At 41.4% G+C, this 22,664-nt stretch overlaps 1 protein-coding gene across 1 annotated transcript in view; it reads right to left on the reverse strand.

The window, feature by feature from the left end:
- Positions 1-6,171: 6,171 nt before the first annotated feature.
- The window catches only part of LOC148030696 (phosphatidylinositol N-acetylglucosaminyltransferase subunit P-like), a 47,594-nt gene continuing 31,101 nt past the window's right edge, over positions 6,172-22,664 (reverse strand). The window contains exons 2-4 of the mRNA XM_087687043.1: positions 12,164-12,236; positions 11,815-11,933; positions 6,172-6,694 (exon numbers count right to left, since the gene is read on the reverse strand). Coding sequence (XP_087543169.1) covers positions 6,570-6,694; positions 11,815-11,933; positions 12,164-12,236 — 317 coding nt within the window. The 3' untranslated portion in view covers positions 6,172-6,569. The remainder of the gene's footprint in view (positions 6,695-11,814; positions 11,934-12,163; positions 12,237-22,664) is intronic.

Here is a 22,664-nt window from a genome sequence, read left to right on the forward strand (position 1 = left end):
AAAACCCTAAAAATGGCCAAAAGTGCTTAAAAAGAAATGCATCAATGTACCCTCCATCTAAGTGTCTAAAACACATAAAATGACATATAAATACAATGTTAGAGCTCCTAATGTCCTATCTGACTCAGACTGAGGCTCATAGGTAGAAGATGACTACGCAAGACACACATTACTACTAATAATCCATTCCTAGCACATCACTTTACCTTAGTACACTATCACAATGTACTAGAACACCCATCCTTGTACTAGAGCTCCAAAAAACACTTGTTATGTACCAATTTAACTCAAGAATATTTAAGGTGAGTATCCCTAAAGGTACAATATGCTCAAGCTATGAGAGCCTGACATATACATGATGGCCTTAGATGTCAGATAGCTCATGCATAAAGTAAAATATAGCAAGAAGTATAGAGGTGGTGGCTAGAGCCTGTGTAAGTGGGGAAGAAATATTTTCAACATTGAAAAGCTTCATGGCAACAACTTCCAATATTGGAAGACACAAACATAGCAGGTCTTATTGCAAAAGAAGTAGATTAGGCCATTGAAGACCAAGGATATATAGCCAAAAGGTTGGGATAGAGATGATTGGGATGAGCTTGATGAGTTATGCAAGTCCACTATTATTTGTTTAAGTAGGTGTATTTCAATGTTATCTATATTGTTGGTGGTGCATATGATTTATGGAAGTAGATATGTGATCTTTATGACAAGTAGGGTCCTTCCTACTTTTCATTTGTATCAACTAAAGAAACTTTTGGACCTTCACATGAAGGAGGGCACCCATATGTCTACTCATTTGAATGAGTTCCACTCTATTTTCAGCTAGCTTATCTCATAGGACATCAAGTTTGAGGATAACATGAAGTCTTTGTTCTTGCTTGTCACACTACCACAATCATGGGATACATTCCATACTGCTATGACTGCTAATCCTCCTGATAATGGTTTTAAATGCAATGATGTATAGAGTGCTTTACTTACTGAACATGAAGAATATTGATGCAGTCTACACTTTTCATACACTTATTGTTAGAGATAGAAATTGTGGACATGGTAATAATAACCATGGTAGAGACTCATAGCCCAACAAGTGCGTCTCAATCTCATGGGCAATCCCATAATAGTAAGTCTTGCATTCGTAGCTCCTCTTTGGCATGTCATTATTGTGGGCAATGGGGTCACATTAGGCTGTAGTGCCATGACATGTGCAACGATAAGCGTAATGAGAGAAAGGCAAGACGAAAGTATAAGAAAATACAAAGTCTATCAAGATTGTCTATAAGTCCAATGTGAAGATAGAGGAGAGAAATGTGAAAAGCCTATTTAACATCGCCTTGGTGCAGGGTTAGTACTCCCTAGCCTAGAAGATGGCCAGTCAATTCAAAACGCTAGTCCACCCTTGTAAATGTAGCCTTAGAGGGTTGGAAGTATGCCTTGGAAATAGGTTGGCCTACCTTGTTAACCTCCAAATGCAAGGTCTACAATACGAGGGGATGACATCAGACTAGTTTTGTCGTGAATATCACGCTCTTCTTCAATATATTTGTCTCTCAGGTGTTGCTCTGATATCATGTGAGAGTGTGCAAAGGAAAGAGAAAAGTGAACACGAAGAGAAGAAGGAGATAAAGAGAAAACGTAGGAGAGAGAAGAAACTATGTGACTGCAATGGTGGAAGATACAATGCTTCAACAATCAGCCCCAATATGGAGCTCTACCCATTAGTGTATGGCAGTAGGGGGATGATAAGGAGGGCTAGCTAATCATGAAGCATAAATGATGGATAATGAAAGTGGGAGGGTAGATTGCCTATATATAGGAAAAAAAGTGGCAAAACCCCAAATGGGGTTGAAACCCTAAAATAGCCAAAAGTGCTTAAAAAGAAATGCACTAATGTGCCCTCCATCTAAATGTCTAGAACACATAAAATAAATGCACTAATGTGCCCTCCATCTAAATGTCTAGAATACATAAAAGTGCTTAAAAAGAAATGCACTAATGTGCCCTCCATCTAAATGTCTAGAACACATAAAATAACAAATAAATACAATGTCAAAGCTCCTAATGTCCTCATCTAACTTAGACTCAGGCTTACAAGTAGAAGATGACCACACAAGACACACGATTGCTAACAATCCACTCCTAGCACACCATTTCACCTTAGTGCACTACAAAAATGTACTAGAACACCCATCCTTGTACTAGAGCTCCAAAAAACACTTGGCGTGTACCACTTTGACTCAAGCATCTTTAAGGTGAGTATCCCTAAAGGAGCATTATGCTCAAGCTATGAGAGCCCAACATATACATGATGACTTTAGATGTCAGGTAGCTCATACATGAAGTAGAAAGTAGTAGGACATGTAGACGTGGTGGCTAGAGCTTATGTAAGTAGGGAGGAGGATAGTGTGGGTTTAAAGGGCACATGTGCCTTGCCACCTACATTTACTTGTATAAAACACATGCACACCTATATACCACAGGTGGCGAGTGCCCATCACTATCACTTTATTCTTTATTATTTTAGTGACAATAGAATAAGGGAAGATAGGTAACACATTGATATTGGAGTTCCCACACATCGGTCTCTCTTCTTGTTTGAACATGCATAGCTCTTGCTCTCTTCTTGCTTCTATTTATGCTTCCACCTTCCCTTTCATCTTTTGAATAGTGTGAGGGACCTGTAGGTATGATTAATATGATTAATTGTGGTGATGGTATCCTCTTAGATTTACCCTTCCTCTTGACTATTATGTTCTAATGCATCAATCTCTTCCTTAAGTTGCTGAATTTCCATCAACATGGCGGCCTTTTCACTCCTCTATCCTTCTGCTTTGCCTTCAAGCTTGGTGATTTTATCTAATAGGATGTGTTGTACTTGATTTATGCTATTATCTAATGTTTTCTTTATGTTAAGCCATTAGTACCACATGAGATCATCATAGCACAATTTGCTACATCTCCCATGATGATAGAGGCTCTCTTCCAAACCATTAACTTTATCCACAGAGTATGGGCCCATGCATCCAGATAGACTACTAAAAGAGAATTTAAGGCTTCTCAACAGTTGGCTCAAATAGGATATGAGACCTCATGGTATGCATAGGTCGAGTTGTAGCTAACAAGTTCTAGGATTGACATGGACCACCTCCCCCCCTTCCAGTATGACCCTAACTTTTTCTCCATACACCTCTCACTCAGAGAGGAACCTAGTCATGCAACAGGATCTTTTTCACCTACACATACAACACACATGGATCTCACTTCGGCATCCCCTTCCTGCACAGATGTCCTACTATAGAGACTATTTTTTAAAGACTACATTAGATGGCTTTGTTGTGAGACCTAGATACTTGGATGTATGTATGCCACATGAGTTGTGAGTCGCCATTGGCTAGCTCATGGGCTCATCCCATTAGCTTGAGATTGAGACAAGGAGAGTAGCTCATATCCCCTTGGCAAAATGGATCTATAGACTGTGTCAAGTGAAGATATAGAGCAAGGAGCACCATGTATGCAAATGTAGAGCCTGCACTGCAATTCATGGCCCACACTTTTCAAGGATGACTTTTCTCTTAGATATGTTGTGGAGTTGCCAAATCAACATATTTTAGGCCAGTTCCTAATTGAGATCTAAAGACTTTGTATATCACTATTATAGAATGCCATGACACACAGGGGAGAGGCAATCACAACTTACTGATTTCTTCTAAATGGTGACCACACACACACTATCAACACAAAGGGAGGTGATAGTCCAAAGAGCTGAGGAGATTAGAGCATCACACCGACTACAAAGACTAGGATAAGAGACACAGAGGCTACACTAAAGAGAGATGAGGGGGATCCATCAAGGCCACAACTAGTACCTAGAGGAGCCTAGCGAAGATGGAGGATCAAACTAACTACTACCCTTACAGGATCTCCTCAGAGATGCATCACATACTCTACCCCTTGATCCCCACTAGAAAGGGCAAGCAGATCTATAGATTCCTCACTATTTCTACTATACTTAGATTACCATGTATTGTATACCCTTTTGTTCTTTTGGAAATGTATGTCACCATCATCACAGATCACATCTTGCCATCATAGATGACATCTCAGTATGTCACAAATTGTTACTTAGTGACAATCATCATTGTACACGGTTATGTCTCATAGGCTGATTCTGGCTTGAGTAGATGTCAATATCTCTTTCTTTCTTTCTTTCTCTCTTGTTTCTTAGTATACTAAAGCCATCTCTTAGCTATCTCATCCCACCCGCGATTTGTGATGTTTAAGGTCACTCCTTGCACATAGGTTGTAGCCACAATCCGTGTAGGTCACTCTTGATGAGTACAAGCTACCTCTCCCTCTCTCACACACACTATTCTTTCCACATATTCTTCCCCCCCTTTCTATAATGCATATAGATTAACGGTTTTCACCCTCCCTTATCATCTCCTCCCAAGATACAAGGGTGACACCTAGGGGTAAGGGTTAGGCGTAAGCTCTTTCCCTAATAACAAGATAAATGTAGACTTTTTTACTGGTTTTATTATGGGGGGAGTATTTACATCAATGAGTTTGTAAACTTGGAAGCGGAGAATGTGGTTTTAAAAGACTTGTTCGCCAATATGCTTACACATACAATGAAATTAGAGGGAAAGCTAACAATAGCTTTAGTAGTTGGTTTTGTTTTGGGTGTTAATGGCACCTTACTATGGGTTTTTGTGTTGATAGCTCCCCAAAGTGGATTATAAGTAAAACTTTAACTTGCATCTTTGTCCTATACACCTTTAAGGCATCTAAAATGACATTTTTTCCTTCTCGATGCAATTACTTGACATGAGGAGGCTAACCTTCATTTCCATCACTGCACTCAACTTTCAACATCGTAGAGAAAAAGTTGCATCTCTTAGCACATCAAGTACTAACATAGTTAGTGTATGGATAACAAGATTTTGTGCCATTGAGTATTATAAGACTCCTCAAATTTCTTTGTGAGGGTGTTGGGTGAGAGAGAGCAAAGAAATGTCTGACAAAACGAGTGTTTAGCAAAAGTAAAACGGAGGCAAATGTGGTGGTAGTGGTGGTGGCGGCGGCGGCGGTGGCAACAATAGCAACGATAATGGCTATGGTGGTGATACTAGCAACTACATGGTGGTGGTGGCAAGGGTGGAACAGGTGGAGTAGTTGGAATTAAAAATTACTTATTACCATAAACCACTATCGTTGCACACACTCAAAAATGAGAATGCTTAATATATATAAACAAACATCATATCGATTTTCTTAAATTGTATGTATTACCTGCACTTGGCTACGCAAAGCATGCATTTAAAAGGGTTTATATCCTTAGGTGACATAATGTCGTTTATGTAAGATAAGCTAGCACCACCAAGGGTATTAAAAATTATGGTACTAAAGTGCACAAATTCGAAAGCTTAAATATAGTCAAAATGAAAGTATTATATGGTCATTTGGGGTCAACTATAGACATATGTCAACATATCAAAATCCATGTCATGGCTATGTTGTGCCAAAGAGTGGTTAAAAGAGGTGCAAAGCATCTAAGTTCAACCTAACATAATCAATGGAGAGATCTTAGTTATTGGGATACTTTGGGGACACGCCTTTTTTTGGAAGAGAACATAGCCCACTAAGTACAAATCCGAATTAGCCAATGTATCTTCGATTCATGCTCAAAAGGGACGGACTTACCTCAACCCAACATTCAATATCTCACAAACGGTCGATCCAGATCAGGGTCCTCTTAACTTGGTCTTGAGCCTGTAATTAATTATGAGTTCTTTCGTGTGTCCAGTTGTCTATTGATTAGTCGTGTCTCATGTTCTACATTGTAATAAGGTCTACCACACAAGGCCTTTTAAGGGGTTGCACGTGGTGTGTGAATGATTGTGGATGGCCTTGCAGTCAGCTCTAGCAACAACTCTTTCCTTAACTACTCACATGTGCTCATCAATCAAGCTCTCTCGTTAATAACTAAAATGGCGGGCCTTTTGCCTCATTAGCGTATCATTCAAGCGACCACTCTCTTGGACTAATTCGTAGAACGGCAGGCTTTAGTTCTCACCTAAGGGTTCATGTACATGATCACCACGTATAGCAGACAAAAGTGCACATTACCACCAATAAAAACACAATGAATTCTGAAAACTAGCTTGATTAAGGAAGCGCAGGTTCTTAATCCTCATGCCCATTAGAAAAAAAATGTATGTACATGACTTGAAGCACCACAGCTCCTGCTATACTGAGATTGCGCCTTTAATATTTTTACAGTCAGGTGGCAAACCAAATCTGACAAATGAAAGAGTGGGTAACTGCCAGGAACACTTAGTTCACAATTTCTGCGACCAGTAGAACAATTAATCAGACACTGGATCAACTAATGTCTTCTCTTCTAAAATCTAGCCACAGTAATCCAAACCTCAATGTCACAAACACGGTCCATACATCTGTCTGGATCACTGCTAGTGAAGCTTTTCCATGGACAGACCTACCAACGTTTGCAACTGTAGCAAGTTGGAAGTTCTTAAGCCTCGAATCGTGAGATTTCTGTCCATTCAGCTTGATCCAAACAGCAGATGGTTCACTTCAGTTATCGGGATATCTGAGATCGGATCAATGGGTCTTTCATCCTCCCATGAGTCAGCTCCACAAAAGGTCACTGGCGTTCGTGTGAATTCATCTGCAAACATCCAAAAATAGACATTGAATCAGAGAATCCTCCGCCTGCAGAAACTGGTATATTCACGATTACTGGTTGCTGGGAGAAGCTTTAATAAATATCATGTAAAAGTTTACAAAGACACACTGAAGGAAAAAGAGACCCACCCATAACAAGAAGACTCTCTCTCACACAAGCCTCCCCTGAAATACAAGAATCTGCTAATCTAGACATGCCCTCATAATAAAGAGTTCAGACATAGGCTCTCTTTCACTGCATGAGTGTATAATCGTAATATTTTCTAAAAAGGATTCGCTTTTGCGTGTGAAAAACCAAAGGTCTACCTAACAGTACTCACGGAATTGCTACAAAAGCAAATTTCTCAAATTCCTTTCAACTAGACCTTCGACTCTGTAAGGCAAGGCTTCAGCAAAGATTTCAGGCCATATTATGACAGAATCAGCTGATTGAGAGGAGCGATGTTAATCATAAGGTCTATGAGAGTGCACAATAGAAAGGGAATCGAACATCGAGAGGAGACAAAGAGAGAAGGCAAGTGAGAGAAGAAGCAATGTGACTGCAATGACTAAAGGTACAAGGCTGCAATAGTGAGCCCTACATTACAGCTCTATGCACCAAATGGTAGAAGGGGGATGAGAGAATGAGGAGGGATGGCTAATCACGATCAATGATGGATAATGAGAGTAACAAGGTAGGCTGCCTTTATATAGACAAACTGGAGCCACAATTGGCAATAAAGTGGCCAGGCCCAAAATATGGGTGCCTAGGACAGCCTTAAGTGCCCAAAAAGAAATGCACTAATGTGTTCTCCATCTAAAGTGCCTAAAGCACATAAAATAATAAACAAAGACAATGTCAAAGCTCCTAATGTCCTCACCTGACTCAAACTAAATCTCACAAGCAGGAGATAACTACACAAGACATACAACTACTAACATCCCTCTCACATCCTGGATGTGACGAAAGGCCAAACGAGATGTGGATCTAAGGGTGATAGGAAGAGTACCAATGCTAATGAAGTCCATTGATGAAAAATGCCAACCATGGAGCAAGACCCCCTCTCTAGATCCAAATCTAATCCAACGAAAGGCCAACGGAAATGGAGAGGCCTCGAATGGGTCACTCCTAAGAACTCCATGTGAGGATGGGAGAGCCAAGCCTTTGACCCAATTATGAGACAAGAGCAAGGTACTATTAGAGGCACCATAAGCTGCATAGAAACAATAGGGACCAAGGGCCAAGCAACCAAGGATGGTGGCTTGATGACGATGAAAAGAGATCACTGCATGAAAGAAAGCCCGAGGTACACTAGAATCCTCAAGGAAACTCCTCACAATCCTAGGAAGCCCCCTCGAAAACAAAAAGGGCCAAGAAATCCACAGCTGCATCATCGATATCGTCCCCCTCTAAAAGAGGATGAGAGGTACGAGGGAGCCACTAGAGAAGATGGTGGGGGATGGGATGTGATCTATAAGATAAATGGTACACAGTTGGGAATAGGTGCGGCAATAGAAGGCTACCTTGGAGGGCCTTGCACAAGGAAAGGGTAATGGTGCATGGATGGCCCCCTCTCTTGCCAACTGGTCACAAGATATCCTCTCATTGTGACACACATCTTGCTCAAGCACCAATGAAACTAGCTCCTCCCAAGTGAGCCTCCAAGCTACGAGAAGTGAGAAGACTCGTGTAGAACACATCACATGTCGATGACAAAAGATATGAGAGGTGTCGCACTAGGTCCTCCAAAGAAATGTCCATACCACGAGATGCAAGTTCATCCCAAAGTTACTCCATCCTATGGATGTGATTCCTCAACGTAAGGGATTTTGTGACAGAAAGCTATCGTAGCTTCAATTCGAGAGATAATCAATGCCCAAATGTTTGGATCTGGTACAAAGATACCAATCTCTTCCAACCTCTACAGACGTGTGGATATGTCTTACATGCACAAGCACCAAATTTGCACAACTCAAAAGAAGAAAAGAGCGAGTTTTGGCATTCAATTGACCCCATAAGTCTACTAAGTCCGAGGTCATACAATCACAGGGATCCATAGTAAGTCAAGGTATAGGGACAATAACAAAATCCCAAAGGTCATAGGTGTCAAGGAGACACTGCATTTGGCATGACCATAGAGGATAGTTCATCCCATCCAGTTTCTCGAAGACCGGTAGAGAGGGTTGGATTGACACTTGCTCAGGAGATGCCATCAATGCCAATCAGGAAATGAAAGCCCCGAAAGTTACAGAGGGCAAGCGTGATAGGATGGTGGTCAACTGAAATGTTCCAAACCAAACGATCCCCCAAAGCATATATGTCTGCCATAGATGTCCTTCAATAAGTACCTACAAGAAAACAAAGATGCTGCCATTGGGATGAAAGGCAACCAAGATGTGTCCTCGGAACAATCAAGGTTCGCGGGCCACTGTACAAAAGAAGACTAACATAGGCAAGGTAGATAGGAAGTATCCGATGCCAAAAGAGGAGCACACAATGCCGAGCAGAGAGGTGGAGTAATAAATGCAGATGAAAACAGGTCTTCAACCTGTAAAAGCAGCCAATCTAGGGACTGGAAAAAGACTAGGAATGCCTGGAAGTGGAGTACTTGCAGTAAAAGCAGATCTGCTCTACATCTAGCTTGAAAGAGAGACCACCCAGACTCAAATTGATGTCACCCAGATCAAAAAGAACCAAGTCAGAATGAAACACGGCCGCAAGGAGATAGTTTGCATGCCCAAAAACAGGCCGCCCACTTTGCAAAATGTGCTGCCCAAGCTGTTGAGTGTCACCTACAAAGAAACCAAGAATATAACATGCACAAAATGCAGATTGGCAGTGGAGAAAACCACCACCAGGTAAGAGCTGTGGACACCACCCAGCACTAGAGAGGACCCCTTGATGAATCACAGGTGCAGATGTGGGGGCGGTACTAAACGCAGCAGACAGAGATCAGGTCTGCACAAAATGCAACCTGAGAGTGGACAGTCCCTGTAAAATGCAGCTTGTAATGGGCAGTAAACAGGCTGCCCAGCCTGGTAGGATGCACCCTAATGCAAAATGGAAAGTGCTCATGGTCCTGCTCACCTGAAAATCGGGTCATCCAGCCTGAACAATGCCACCCAGCTGTAAAAGCAAATCTGCAGCCCCTAAACTGGTGAGTAAAATGGCTGGTACCTCAAACAGAGTACTCCTTTTTGAAGATCTCCTACTCCCACACGTGACTCTAATACCATGTGACAGTGTGCAATGGAAAGGAAAGTGAACACAGAGAGAACAAGGAGACACAAAGAGAATGCAGGTGAGAGAAGGAACAATGTGACTACAATGGCTAAAGGTACAAGACTGCAACAGTCAGCCCCAACACGCAGCTCTACACGTCAGTGTCGGTGCTAGGTGGTATTAAGGGGACGAGAGAATGAGGGCTGGTTCATCACGAAGGATCAATGATGGATAATGAGTGAGAGGGCAAGCCACTAATACACAAGCAAATTGGGGCCATAGTTGCTAATAAAGTGGCTAGGCCCAAAATCTAGGGACCTGGGACAGCCTAAAGTGCTCAAAAAGAAATGCACTAATGTGCCCTCCATCTAAAGTGCCTAAAGCACATAAAATGACAAACAAAGATAATGTCAAAGTTTCTAATGCCCTCATCTAACTTAGACTAAGACTCACAGGCAAGAGATGACCACACAAGACACACATGACTACTAACAAGGTCAAACCAAGGCCTGAGGTGAGCCAAAGGAGAAGAAGCAAAACCACATCAAAATATGGTTCTCTTGACCAATCATTCTCCATCTTTCATACCTAGTGATGGCAACTAGTGGTGAATAAGTCGGTCCTTTCCGGCGACAGTATTCGGGTATGGAGTGCTACACTAACCGCCTTATTACTGGCCTGCTTACCCTAGTTGTTTGAAGAAAAGATCACAAAGAGCTGTGAACGGACGACATCAAATAACCCGCTTTCACATTATCTCAATTTTTCTTCCTTCTCCAGTACTAGAGGCTTTAGATGTCTATTTTCTGGTTTGGAGCTTCTTTCATTAAAGGGACTATAACTGTATTAAAGCTAAAGTTATACTATTTATAAAAGCGGACACCTTTGCGGCTGCCAACACCATTAATAAACCCCCAGCTTAAGCCCATGGCCTGCAAAAGCACACATTCCCCAAAAGAGGAAAATCAAAGAATGGAAGATTATGTGATCCTGCCATCAGCCCTGTAGCGCAAACACAGGGGATAACATCTAGGTGCACAGAAAGGAACATTGGTAGGAGCAAAACAGATCAATGCACAAACTTGCAGTTTAGTTAGAAACGTAATAGAGAATCCAGCAGTTTCAAGTGACAGAGAATACACCACATAAAGAATTCAATGAGTCAGAAAGGATTGTTGCCTTGTGATTTCCTGATAACTGCGGTTCTAAGATTTTCTGGATTTTTGGAAAATATGGCTTTTGCTCCTCAAACTGTTTTAAGCACAAGCACTTTTGTTTCTCAATGGTGGACTTGGCAGCTAAATCCACTTCAGTCAGATCTAAGATATTTACTCCACTACTCATGATCAGAAGCCTCAGACTAATCTTTTAGAGGAGCCTGCATCTTACACAGGATAATCTATCCCAAGGATGTTCAAGATGATTAAAAAACAAAAATCCACTGGTTTTCTCCTCCTTCCATTAAAAATCGTAGCTGTACCAAATGTTCTCTTTATAGAAGCTGGCAATTTAGCAGCTTTCAATAACACTATCAAGTTCCCAGCTTAAACCCATGCCTTTAAGCTCATGGCCTGCAAAAGCACATTCCCCAGGGGCCAAAAAACATTGCTTTAGAAGACAAAAGACAAAGAATGGAAAATAGAAAGTCCCCTACATTTGTGATATATAAACTCTATAGCACAAAAATGGGATAATCGTAAAAACCTTGCCAGAAAAGGCTTACTCCAAGATGCAAAAAAATGCCTCCCATTATAAAGAATCACCTTCAAAATCTCAAGATCCATCTTGGTACAAAGAAAGAAGCGTCATGTTCAATAAAAGCAGAATAAATCGAAGCACCAAGTTGCAGTTTACTTAGAAACCTAATCGCATCCAGCAGTTTCAAGTGACAGAGAATGTACCACATAAAGAATTCCAGGAGTCGGGAGGAATTGTTGCAATGTAATTCAAACTTGTATAGATCAGGCAAACAAAAACAATTGACATCATGGCATATGCAGGGAAAGCAACTGCCCAGTACCTGTTGGGTAACAATTTATATAATCAATCAAAATGTACTGGAGCTTATTTGATTTACAGCTAGGTTGCTGATACATAAGACTACTAGCACAACTTATGAAATAGAAGCAACAATATGTGCTAATGCCAGTCCATACTTTAGCAGGCTGCTCAGATTTATTAGATTCCAAAGAATAACATGACAGTCATAATGTGCACCTTTGTGCTTAATCAGCAAAAGATAAGACTTACCTACTGGGGTAATATGTGATCCCCATAGAGTAAAGCCATGATTCAGGTAAATATGCCCATGCAAAAAACAGAACTGCACAATCGCACCAGAGCTTGAGCTGCAACCTCCCTCCCTCCCTCCCTCCCTCCCTCAACCCAGTCCTCTTTAACTTAGAGCCAAGAATGGAAAAATCTGCAGACCCTTGTTGAAAACATTGTTTATTCAAGTGTAATCTTGGTTCTGTCTTGACCAGATTATTTAATTTTGCTCTTGCTGAAACATACTCTACTTTATGATTGATGAAAATCATGAAAAGAGCAAGTAGAATTCTTGGCACACTTAAAGAAAAGATCATACTCTAAAAGTGTTTTTGGGGTTCCTCTCATGAGGTGCTTATATTAGGACTAATATTAGGGTTTCTACCCAGACATAATTATGATGCATTCACCACTAATTTACTCTTCTTAAAACAGCCCCAAAAACCAATTAATGCTAATGCTAAATTACTCAAAATACATGGCCTATTTTTGATAGCATAACAAATGCACCCCCAATCCTTTATAGATAGGAGTCTTGTGTTTGTCGATCCTGCATCCCTTCAATCCAGCCAGCCATCATTCTTCCCTCTAATTCCAACCAGTCATCATTCAGCTCTCTCATCGCAAATTACTACCCACAACCCTTCTAGAGGACATTGCTAGTTCATGGGGCCTTGTTCAAGTCCTGCTGTCCACAGCCCCTAAACAGCTAGGCAATGTCAAAAGCTCTTAAATTTTTTAATTAATACTCCTTGGACACTAAAAGTTGGAACACTTGATTTGTGCACATTGTGTCACGAAATGACTGAGCAACCAGAAAGATAGTAGGTTTTGCAAAGAGAAACACACTGTATGTACAGCAAACATTGAGAGGAGAAAAGAAGAGAAACTCAAATGAATGAATGAAATATTGAAGTGAATCTAATACAAGGGTCCCATAGCAGGAAGGATGCCCTGGAGCAAGGAGACTGCCAAAGAAGCCTCTAAATCTGCAAACGCAAGGATGATAAGGTGTTGCCTGGAGCAGGCAGACTACGAGGAAGAGGAGCCTCTAAATCCGCAACTCAAGGATGATGACCAGTGATACTTGGAGCAAGAAGACTCCTGTTGAATGATAAGGAGCCTCTGAGTCTACAAACACATGCCTGAAGACTGTTGACACCAGCTGCTGTGGAGTAACACCAAAGAAGACAAAAGAGCCAGAAACTGACAACACAAATGTAGCAGCCTCTGATGATGGAAGTGCCAGCTCTGATGTGACGCCAGATGGTGAAGCAAGGTACAAGTTGCAAAACACAAATGGCTGAAGAGTGTGAGCTACCAAATGCAAGAGAGAACAGCCCAAATGCTGATGCTTGGTGGAGATAAAGGTCGTCAGCTGTGTTGGAGTAACTTGGAGATACCAGATGCAGAAAATGCAAATGAGTAGAGCCTCCTAACTAGCAAACGTAGAGTACAAGGGCAGCAAATCTGACACCTGGATAATGGTGGTAGACCCCAACTGAAGGAGGGCAGCACATGTCAAATGCAAGAAATCTACCCTCACAATGTTGTCGCCATGATGAGAGGATGGTCACCAATTGGAGAGGAGAAGCCATTGCCACCATAGTTGGATTTCAGCATACCAAACATCTGCAGACATTTGGTATGCAAACATATGAAAAGTCATATCATACTTCGCCATTTTTTGGGGTCAAAACTACCACTTTTTGCCTAGGAAGTTTTTCCCTATAGTTTTGGCATTCTCTCTGGCAAATTGCCTACATGTGCAGCTTGCATGCTCAAGCCTCAACCTATTGGTGGGTGAGGAACTTCAAGAGTAGTAGGATCCCCTCCTGAAAGTGGAGGAGTAGGAGACCCCTTTGAAGCAGAATAAAAAGGAGATGCCCCCTCTGAGGACAAAAGAAAAAGAACCCCCTTTGGAGCCCCCTCTAAGAGAGATAGGGACCCCAACTCATGGATCGCGGACTCGGAGGTGTCTGAAGTATTGCCTGTAGTGGCAAAGAAAGGTATCTAGGGCTTGGAAGGAGTAGAAGCCAAAGAGCACCCAAAGGTGTCTTCTTGAACTTGAGTAGAAGAGGGTAGGGTAGAAGGAGAAGGCTTAGGGTGAGCCAAGGGTGCCGAATAGTCATGGGCTCGCAATTGAGTGGATTGTGGGGGAGATCTCGGCTATGGGGGGCCACTAGACCTGAAAATGGGTGGGAGGGAAACGTCCACACATTGTGGTTCTCTCCAAGAGGACTTATCACCGCGTGAGGTCTTAATGCCTATGTCAACTCGTAAGGGCTTACTGCACATCGTATGCATCTTATTGCCTTCAGCATACTAAGCTAAGAGCTGATGTAGACCAATCTGCATGGCCCGTGGCCCAAAAAGGAGAGATAGCACAAGGAGTGCTTGGTGAAAGATGCATATACTCTAATGGGGTAGGGAGCAAAGGTCAATGTTGACAATCTTCAAAGGTGTGATCGTTCTTGCCGCAATAGAAACACCCAAGAGACGGGCAATCTAATAGTGGAGATGCTATGATATCGTAGAGCCAACCTGTAAAAGGGAGGGTGGGAGGAGAAGAAGGATATCTCCAAGTGACGCAGCGGAAATGGTAAGGAAATCAGATGTTCACGGCTCACTAAGCGGCTCAAGCTCTGATACCATGTCAAGAAATGACCGAGCAACCAAAGAGAGAGTAGGGTTTGCAGGAAGAAATAGTGTGTGTACGGAAAATACTAAGAGTGAACATTGAAATATCGGATGTGCAGTGGAGATGTGATTGTCAACAATGGCAATTATATATATATATATATATATATATATATATATATATATATATATATATATATATATATATATATATATATATATAGAGAGAGAGAGAGAGAGAGAGAGAGAGAGAAAGAGGTGAGCAACACTAAAGAGTAGAGAGTGAGTGATGCATGATATGTAGGTACAATGAGTTGTACCTCTCTTAGGTTTTTTAGATAGATATATGAAAGTATAAGTGCTAAGAGTGTGTTCACACCCGAGCACATATAAAAGACATGGGGACCCTTTTCTCCCAACAATCTCCCATCTAAATGCAGCATGCCTTAAGATTGAAGATAAGAATCAACTAAGTCTAAGTATGTACAAAGTTGAAATACATATACTATCCCCAGTTTCCATCATCCATCGACAATGAACAAACCACTCTATTAGAAGATCCTTTGTGAGAAGATCTGCAGGGTTATCATCTGTATATACCTTGACAAGGTCGATGCTTTTGTTGTCAAGTACATCCCTGATAAAGTAATGCTTTATCTTTACATGAAAGACAGGGTTTCATCCTAGCATGATAGCACTCTGACTATCACAATGGAGGATTGGGATCTCCATAATGCCAAGCTCTCCCACCAGACGTGAAAGTCATAAAGCTTCCTTGCATGCCTTGGTAGCAGCCACATACTCTACCTCTGTAGTAGACAATGTAACACATTTCTGTAGCTTAGAAATCCAGGAAACTGCTCCCCCTATGAAGCATACGTAAAGTTAATGACAAAACACCTTTTGCTTTCCAAAGCAAATGCATAAATCCTTTGTGCCCTTAAGATATCTCATAATACATTTCACTGCTTCCCAATGCTTTCTACTAGGATATACCATGTACTTGCTAACCACTCCCACCACAAGTGCTATGTCAGGACATGTACCAACCATAGCATACATCAAGCTACCCACAGTTACAACATATGGAATCTTGGCCATTCCAATCTTTTCATCATCAAATTTAGGGTTGTCCTTTGCACTGAGTTTCATATATGGAGGCAAAGTAGGACAATTGCTTTTCCCCCCTTCATATTGAAACACTGCAAAATCTTGGATATATACTCCTGTTGCAATAGATAAAAAAAACCTTTTGATCTGTCCCCAAGTATACGCATGCCAAGAATGTGATTTGCCTCACCAAGATCCTGCATGTTAAAAATGCTATGTAGGTTGTGCTTCAATGTATCCAAAGCATAAACATTCCTGCCACCAATCAGCATGTCATCCACATACAAAACCAACATAATAAGGCTACCATTTGCTACCTTCTTGGTATATAAGCAGTGATCCACTTGACTCCTTTTAAATCCTTGAGATTGCATGGATGTATCAAACTTATGATACCATTCACATGGTGCATGTTTCAGCCCATACAATCTTTTATTGAGTTTACATACCATCTTTTCTTGCCCTTTGGCCACAAAACCTTCTAATTGTTGTATATATATGTCATCATGCAAATCACATGCAGTTTTTATATCCATCTGCATGAGTTCCATATTCTCGCATGCAACCAAGCCCAATATTTTTTGCAGAGTAGTCATCTTGACTACAGGAGTAAAGATTTCATCAAAATCAGTTCCATATTCTTGCTTGTACACCCCTTTGCAACAAGTCCTACTTTGTATTTTGGCAAGGAACCAGAGGTGACCTTCATCTTGTAAACCCATTTGCATGGTAAAATTTTTTGTCTCTTAGGCAAATGCACCAAATCAAGTACCATTTTTCTTTAGAGATTCCATCTTTGACAACATAGCTTTATGCCATTTCTTGCTGTCCTCTCTATCCATTGCTTCCTTGAAGCATGACGATTCATCACAATCTATCAAGAAGACATAATCAACAACATAATTCGCACCAGGAACAAACATGTCTAGCTATTTGGTATTTTGGTTGATTTACAGACCCAATGATCAATGTTTGCTGGCTGTTCAGCCTGCAAATTTGCATTAACAACTTGTTGTTCAAATGGTTCAGCATACTGTCTTGCTTGTTTCAGCTATTCTAATAGCACATTTTCTTTCTAAAACTATGGTATATCATGGAAAACTTCTTGCTGATCAATTTTGGCATCATTCCCTACATTGATATGGTCATTTACAGCAGGTATTTGCTGCTATACTGTGGGCACTCTTTGCTGTCCTACAGGTATCTCTTCTCGAAATACAACTCTTCTGACTTCCACAAACTTTTCAATGTTTATGCATGCAATCTTCCCGGAATATAACATCATTGTTGCGTACAATTTCCCTTTTCTCGTGATTCCATAATCTATACCCCATTTCACCCTCATCACCATATCCTAGGAAAATGCATTTACAAGACTTTGATTCCAATTTGCTGTGTTTTTCTAAGCGTATATGCACAAAAGCCTCGCAGCCAAACACTCTCAAGTGTGCATACAAAGGCGGCTTACCTGACCACACTTCTTGAGAAACTCTCCTCCCCAAAGACCTATTCGATGATCGATTTATCAAGTGTACGGCTATCATAACAACCTCTGCCCAAAATCCATGAGGTAATGCAACATGAGACATCATAGTACAGATCTTCTCCTCAATAGTTCTATTCATATGCTCTACAACACCGTTTTGGAGCAAATTATAAGGGGCAATGAGCTCCCTCTTTATCCCTTTTCTATCACAAAAAGGCATGAAAGGCCTTTGACAATATTTCCCACCATTGTCGCAGCAAAGACACTTTAATGTCTTGCTGGTCATATTTTCAGCAAGTGCCAAGAATTTTTTTAACTTATCTAATGCCTTGTCTTTACAACAAATCGAATAAACCCATAATTTGCATGTGGCATCATCAACAAATGTGATAAAATATTTATTTTCCCCTAGAGACAACCGTGGCATCTCACACATCTAAATGTACCAACTCTAAGGGTGAAGATTTGAATGAAAGAGACTTTTTATGTGACGTTTGAGCATGCTTACCAAATATACATGATCACAATGATCAAAATCAACATACCTCAAATATGGTAAATAACCCAAATGAGAAAGTATTTTCATTCCAATTCTTGACTCATGTGCCCCAACCAGCTATACCACAAAGACACACTTGGCTGCTCAATTATGGCGACAACATGATCACATACACTAGATACATGTAATGAATACAGAGTGTCACTCTTAGAGCCCTTGGCAACAATCCTAGGATCCCTTACATATATTCCCTTTATTATCCCCAAAAGCCGAAGAGCGCCCAAAGGTATCTTCTTGAACCTGAGTAAAATAGGGTAGGGTAAAAGGAGAAGGCTTAGGGTGAGCCAAGGGTAGGGAATAGTCATGGGCTCGCAATGGAGTGGACTGTGGAGGAGATGTGGGCTATGGGAGTCAATGGACCCAAAAATGGGCGGGGGAAACATCCACACAGTGTGGTGGTCTCCAAGAGAACTTATCGTTGCATGAGGTCTTAATGCCTCTATCTACCCATGAGGACTTAGTACGCGTCAAATGTGTCTTATTACCTTCAACATAATAAGATGAGGACCAATGTAGAACAATCTCTATGGCCCAAAAAGGAGAGGTAGCACAAGGAGTGTCTGGTGGAAGACGCATATACTTCGGTGGGGTAGGGAGCAAAGGTTGATGTCGACAATCTTCGAGACATGACCATTCTTGCCACAATAGGAGCATCTAGGAGATGAGCAATCTGACAGTGGATCTACCATAATACTGTAGGGCCAACCTATAAAAGGAAGGGTGGGACGGAGAAGAAGGATATCTCCTAGTGATGCAGCAGAAATGGTAAGGAAATCAAATGTTGGTGTCGAACCTGCAACTTGTCTTTGCCTTCACTAATGCAAAGGATCTTCACGGCTCACTGAGCGTCTCTGGCTCTGATACCATGTCAAGAAATAACTGGGCAACCAGAGAGAGAGTAGGGTTTATACGAAGAAACACAAAGTATGTACGGCAAATAATTAGAGCAGCAAAGAAGAGAAACTCAAATGAATGAATGAAATAATGAAGAGCATCTGATACAAAGGTGCCGTAGCACGAAGGATGCCCTAGAGCAAGGAGACTACCAAAGAAGCCTCTAAATCTGCAAACGCAGGGATGATGAGGTGTCACCTAGCGTAGGGAGACTACCGAAGAAGAGAAGCCTCTAAATCCACAACTCTGTAATAATGACCAGCGATACATGGGGTAGGGAGATTGTAGTCGCATGATGAGCAGCCTTTGAGTCTGCAAACGCAGGCTTAAAGACCAACGCCAGTGGTTGGGGAGTGATGCCAGAGAAAACGGAAAAGCCTAAAACTGAAAACGCAAATGTAGCAACCTTAGATGATAAAAGCACAAGCTATGATGTGACGCCAAATGGTGAACCAAGATCCAAGCTACAAAACGCAGATGGCTGAAGGGTGAGAGCTGCCAAATGCAGAAAAGAACCACCCAAAAGCTTACGCCTTATGGAGATGAAGGTCACCAACTGTGGTGGAAATACCAAATGCAACAAACGCAAATGGGTGGAGTCTCTTGACTGGTAAATGTAGAGTACAGGGGCTGGAAATTTGATACCTAGACGATGGTGGTAGACGCCAACTAAAGGAGGGCAGCAGATGCCAAATGCAAGAACTCCACCCTCGAGGTGTTGTCACCATGATGAAGGGATAATCGCGAGCTGGAGAGGAGGAGCCACAACCACCATAAACGCAACCCAAGGAAGCTGGAGACTAGTACCTAGCAACAAGGATGGAGATGGTGGAAGGAGAGAAGAGAGAGATAAGCCTCACAAAGTGAGTGAAAGAAGTTGGTGAAGAATCAATGGAAGATGCCATATATATAGGCACGAACCGTCAGTCTCGCGCATTGAAGTCTCTTATACAACACTTTGACACTCTTGGAAGATCCTAGAAAGCCTTTTTGGGGCTGAAAACTAAAACCAAAAGTGGGAAAGAAGAAGGAAAACCGTACGAAATGATGTGGTTTCTCAACACATTATACATGTGGGATTAAGTTGAATGTGTGTCATAGTAACAAATAATCCTAGCTTGTGCAGTCAGGGACATTGGCAAGAGTTGTTATGCGTAGGTGGCAATGGATATCTAGGTCAAATTTTGGTTAAGGACATTGAAAACTCCCTTGGAAATGGCTTTTGTTGTCATGGGGTGTTAAGGATTTAAATGTCTCTAACTAAGATATATGAAAAGTTTCAACACTTTCAATTTCAAAGAGGTTAGAAATTTAAAATTGGGGTTGAGCATGGCCAAAGCTCGTGCAAGTGCTATGTATTTTTCAACTTATTGAATTATCATTGGCAAGAAATTAAGTCTAGGGGTTGGTAGTTAGCTAAATTTGGGAGCCATGCAAGGTTGTGTGAGGCCATCGTCAACTGTTTGGGTGAGATTTGAGAGTGAAGAACTCAGTTATGAATAGGGAGACAGCTATTGAAGCATAAGGGCAAGAAGACGACCTGATTTAAAGCTGATTTTGGGACTGTTAACGGAAGAAAACCCTAAAAATGAGGCCATTGACGATTGCTGGTACACAAATTAGGGTTTCAAACAACAACAAAACCCTGCAAACCAACAAGAAATCTTATTTAGAGCTACAGCAAGGACTAGAGACAACATTCAATGCTGCAATTAATGTTGGCAACAGCATTTAATGTTTTGTTGGAGGTAGACAACTATTGTGCAAAGCAAAAACATGGCAAACAAATCGAAGTCTTTTCTCTCTTGCTTCTCTCTTCTCTATGTCAAATGCCTATTGAATTTAGCAATAGAAATTGAAGATTCCAAACTCGAAGTTGGACCTAAAGTGTTGTTGATTGGGAATTGCTGATCCCAAGTGTAAAACGAGCAAGGTTTAGGATCTACAACTGCTTTGGGATGCATGCATGCATTCCGCAATGTTCCAAGAAAGTTATGGATACAGAATCGGTCACTGGAAAGCAAATTTAGCGAGTTTCTATAGGTCTACAACAAGGCTGATTTACATAACTGGAGAAGATTCAAATTGGGCTTCCTTGGTTGTGGAATCATGGGGCAAATTGGATTTAAGCATTCATGGTTTCAAAGAACAAAATTGGTTGTTGCAGATTTTGTAAGAGCTTGGCTCAGCCAATAGAGAAAGTGGAGACACAACAACGAATTCGTTGAGTTTGCACCCAAGCCTTCCACCTTCCTAGGGATCTAGTCATTCTCTTGGTTATACTTTAACAGCAGAAAAACAGCAGCAGCTTTACCAAATCTTCTCTTTTCTCACACGCCCACGCTCGCATTAGCCTTGTTGTGATAAGTAGCCTACCTGCTCGCACTTGAACGTTGAAAACGCAACCTTGTGTCGTGTTGAAAACTCCTCTTCAGATAAGACCACCCTAGGTCAGTCCTTCAATGCTCTGATACCATGTTAGAGTGAAGCAATGTGGAAGCGAATGACTATGACAAAGAGTGAACGGAGAGAGGAGAGAGAGAGAGAGAGAGAGAGAGAGTGTGTGAGTGAAACACAGAAAATCTGCAATGAAGAATGTTGTATAAGAATGCAAAATTAAACACGGGTGCAAAGAGAATATCTGCATATGTCTCTGCCTTGAGGACCTCGATCTCCGTCAGCCTGAGTGCTGTCTCCATCACCAGTAGGCTGAAATATGTCAAATACAAGTGATCAAAACTGCTGAAGACTCGGCCTTTAAAAGGCTGAAAAGAATGCCTCATAAAATACCAAAATAGGCAAGACGGCTGCATTTCATGCTGCCGATTGCAGTCAGACAGTCTGCCAACTGCTGCCATGTGGCACTACTGACGTGGCAGGAAGTTGACTGCTCACAATAAGTGCCTACACAACCAAGTTACCTTGTACATGGCAAGTGGCTACTCTAGCTCTACTGGGAAAAGGAACGGGCTGTTTTGTTGTCCCATAATGTATCTAGCAACCATCTAGGAACTGTTTTAGCTTCTTGAATAGCAGCCTTCTCACTGGCCACTTCATAATCAGCAATGCCTTGATCAATGGGCTGAAAATCAAGCTGCTGTTCAGCATGTGTTTGTTGCTGATTTTGTTGTTGTAAACCCTCAATAGATTGTTGAAATTGACCAAAATTGGGTGCACTTTGCTGAAATAAAGGCAACAAACTATCAAGCATGTCCATAGGCCCCACATTGAGCTGATTTTTTGTAGTCCATGAAGGGCGGACCAGCATGTTTAGCAAATACCACATCTATACTTACAAAAATCTTATTGGTGGAGGGTTGGTACAAGTGGTAACCTTTACTTTTTGTACTAGAACCAATAAAGATGCATTTGATAGTCGACCAAACTGAGCATGCTATAACTGAGTGTCGTCCACAATGGTAGCATCAACAAGTAATGCATCGTTTGATGCTCTCCTCTCATATAAATCAAGCTGATAGAGGCCATTGTACGAAGTATCAGTGACAATGACGACATCCCCATCGCTATAGTCATAGACATTGCATTGATCCATGTGGAATTCAACCACAAAACCAGCACATGTAAAATTTGAAACTGAAATCAAACTTTTCTTTATGTCTAGCACATATAAAACAATTTCAAACATGATAGTTTTCCCATCCATTGTACTAATGGGAATCTAACCAATGCGTTGAATTGCGTACGAAGCATTGTTTGCACATACGACGGATCCTACCTTAGATACATTTGCATATGATACAAACAAGTCATGAAGGGGCATTATGTGCTTAGAA

The sequence above is a fragment of the Lygodium microphyllum genome, chromosome 10, assembly GCF_053477565.2.
Source record: "Lygodium microphyllum isolate KBCC chromosome 10, Lygodium_microphyllum_v1.1.10, whole genome shotgun sequence".
NCBI lineage: Eukaryota > Viridiplantae > Streptophyta > Polypodiopsida > Schizaeales > Lygodiaceae > Lygodium > Lygodium microphyllum.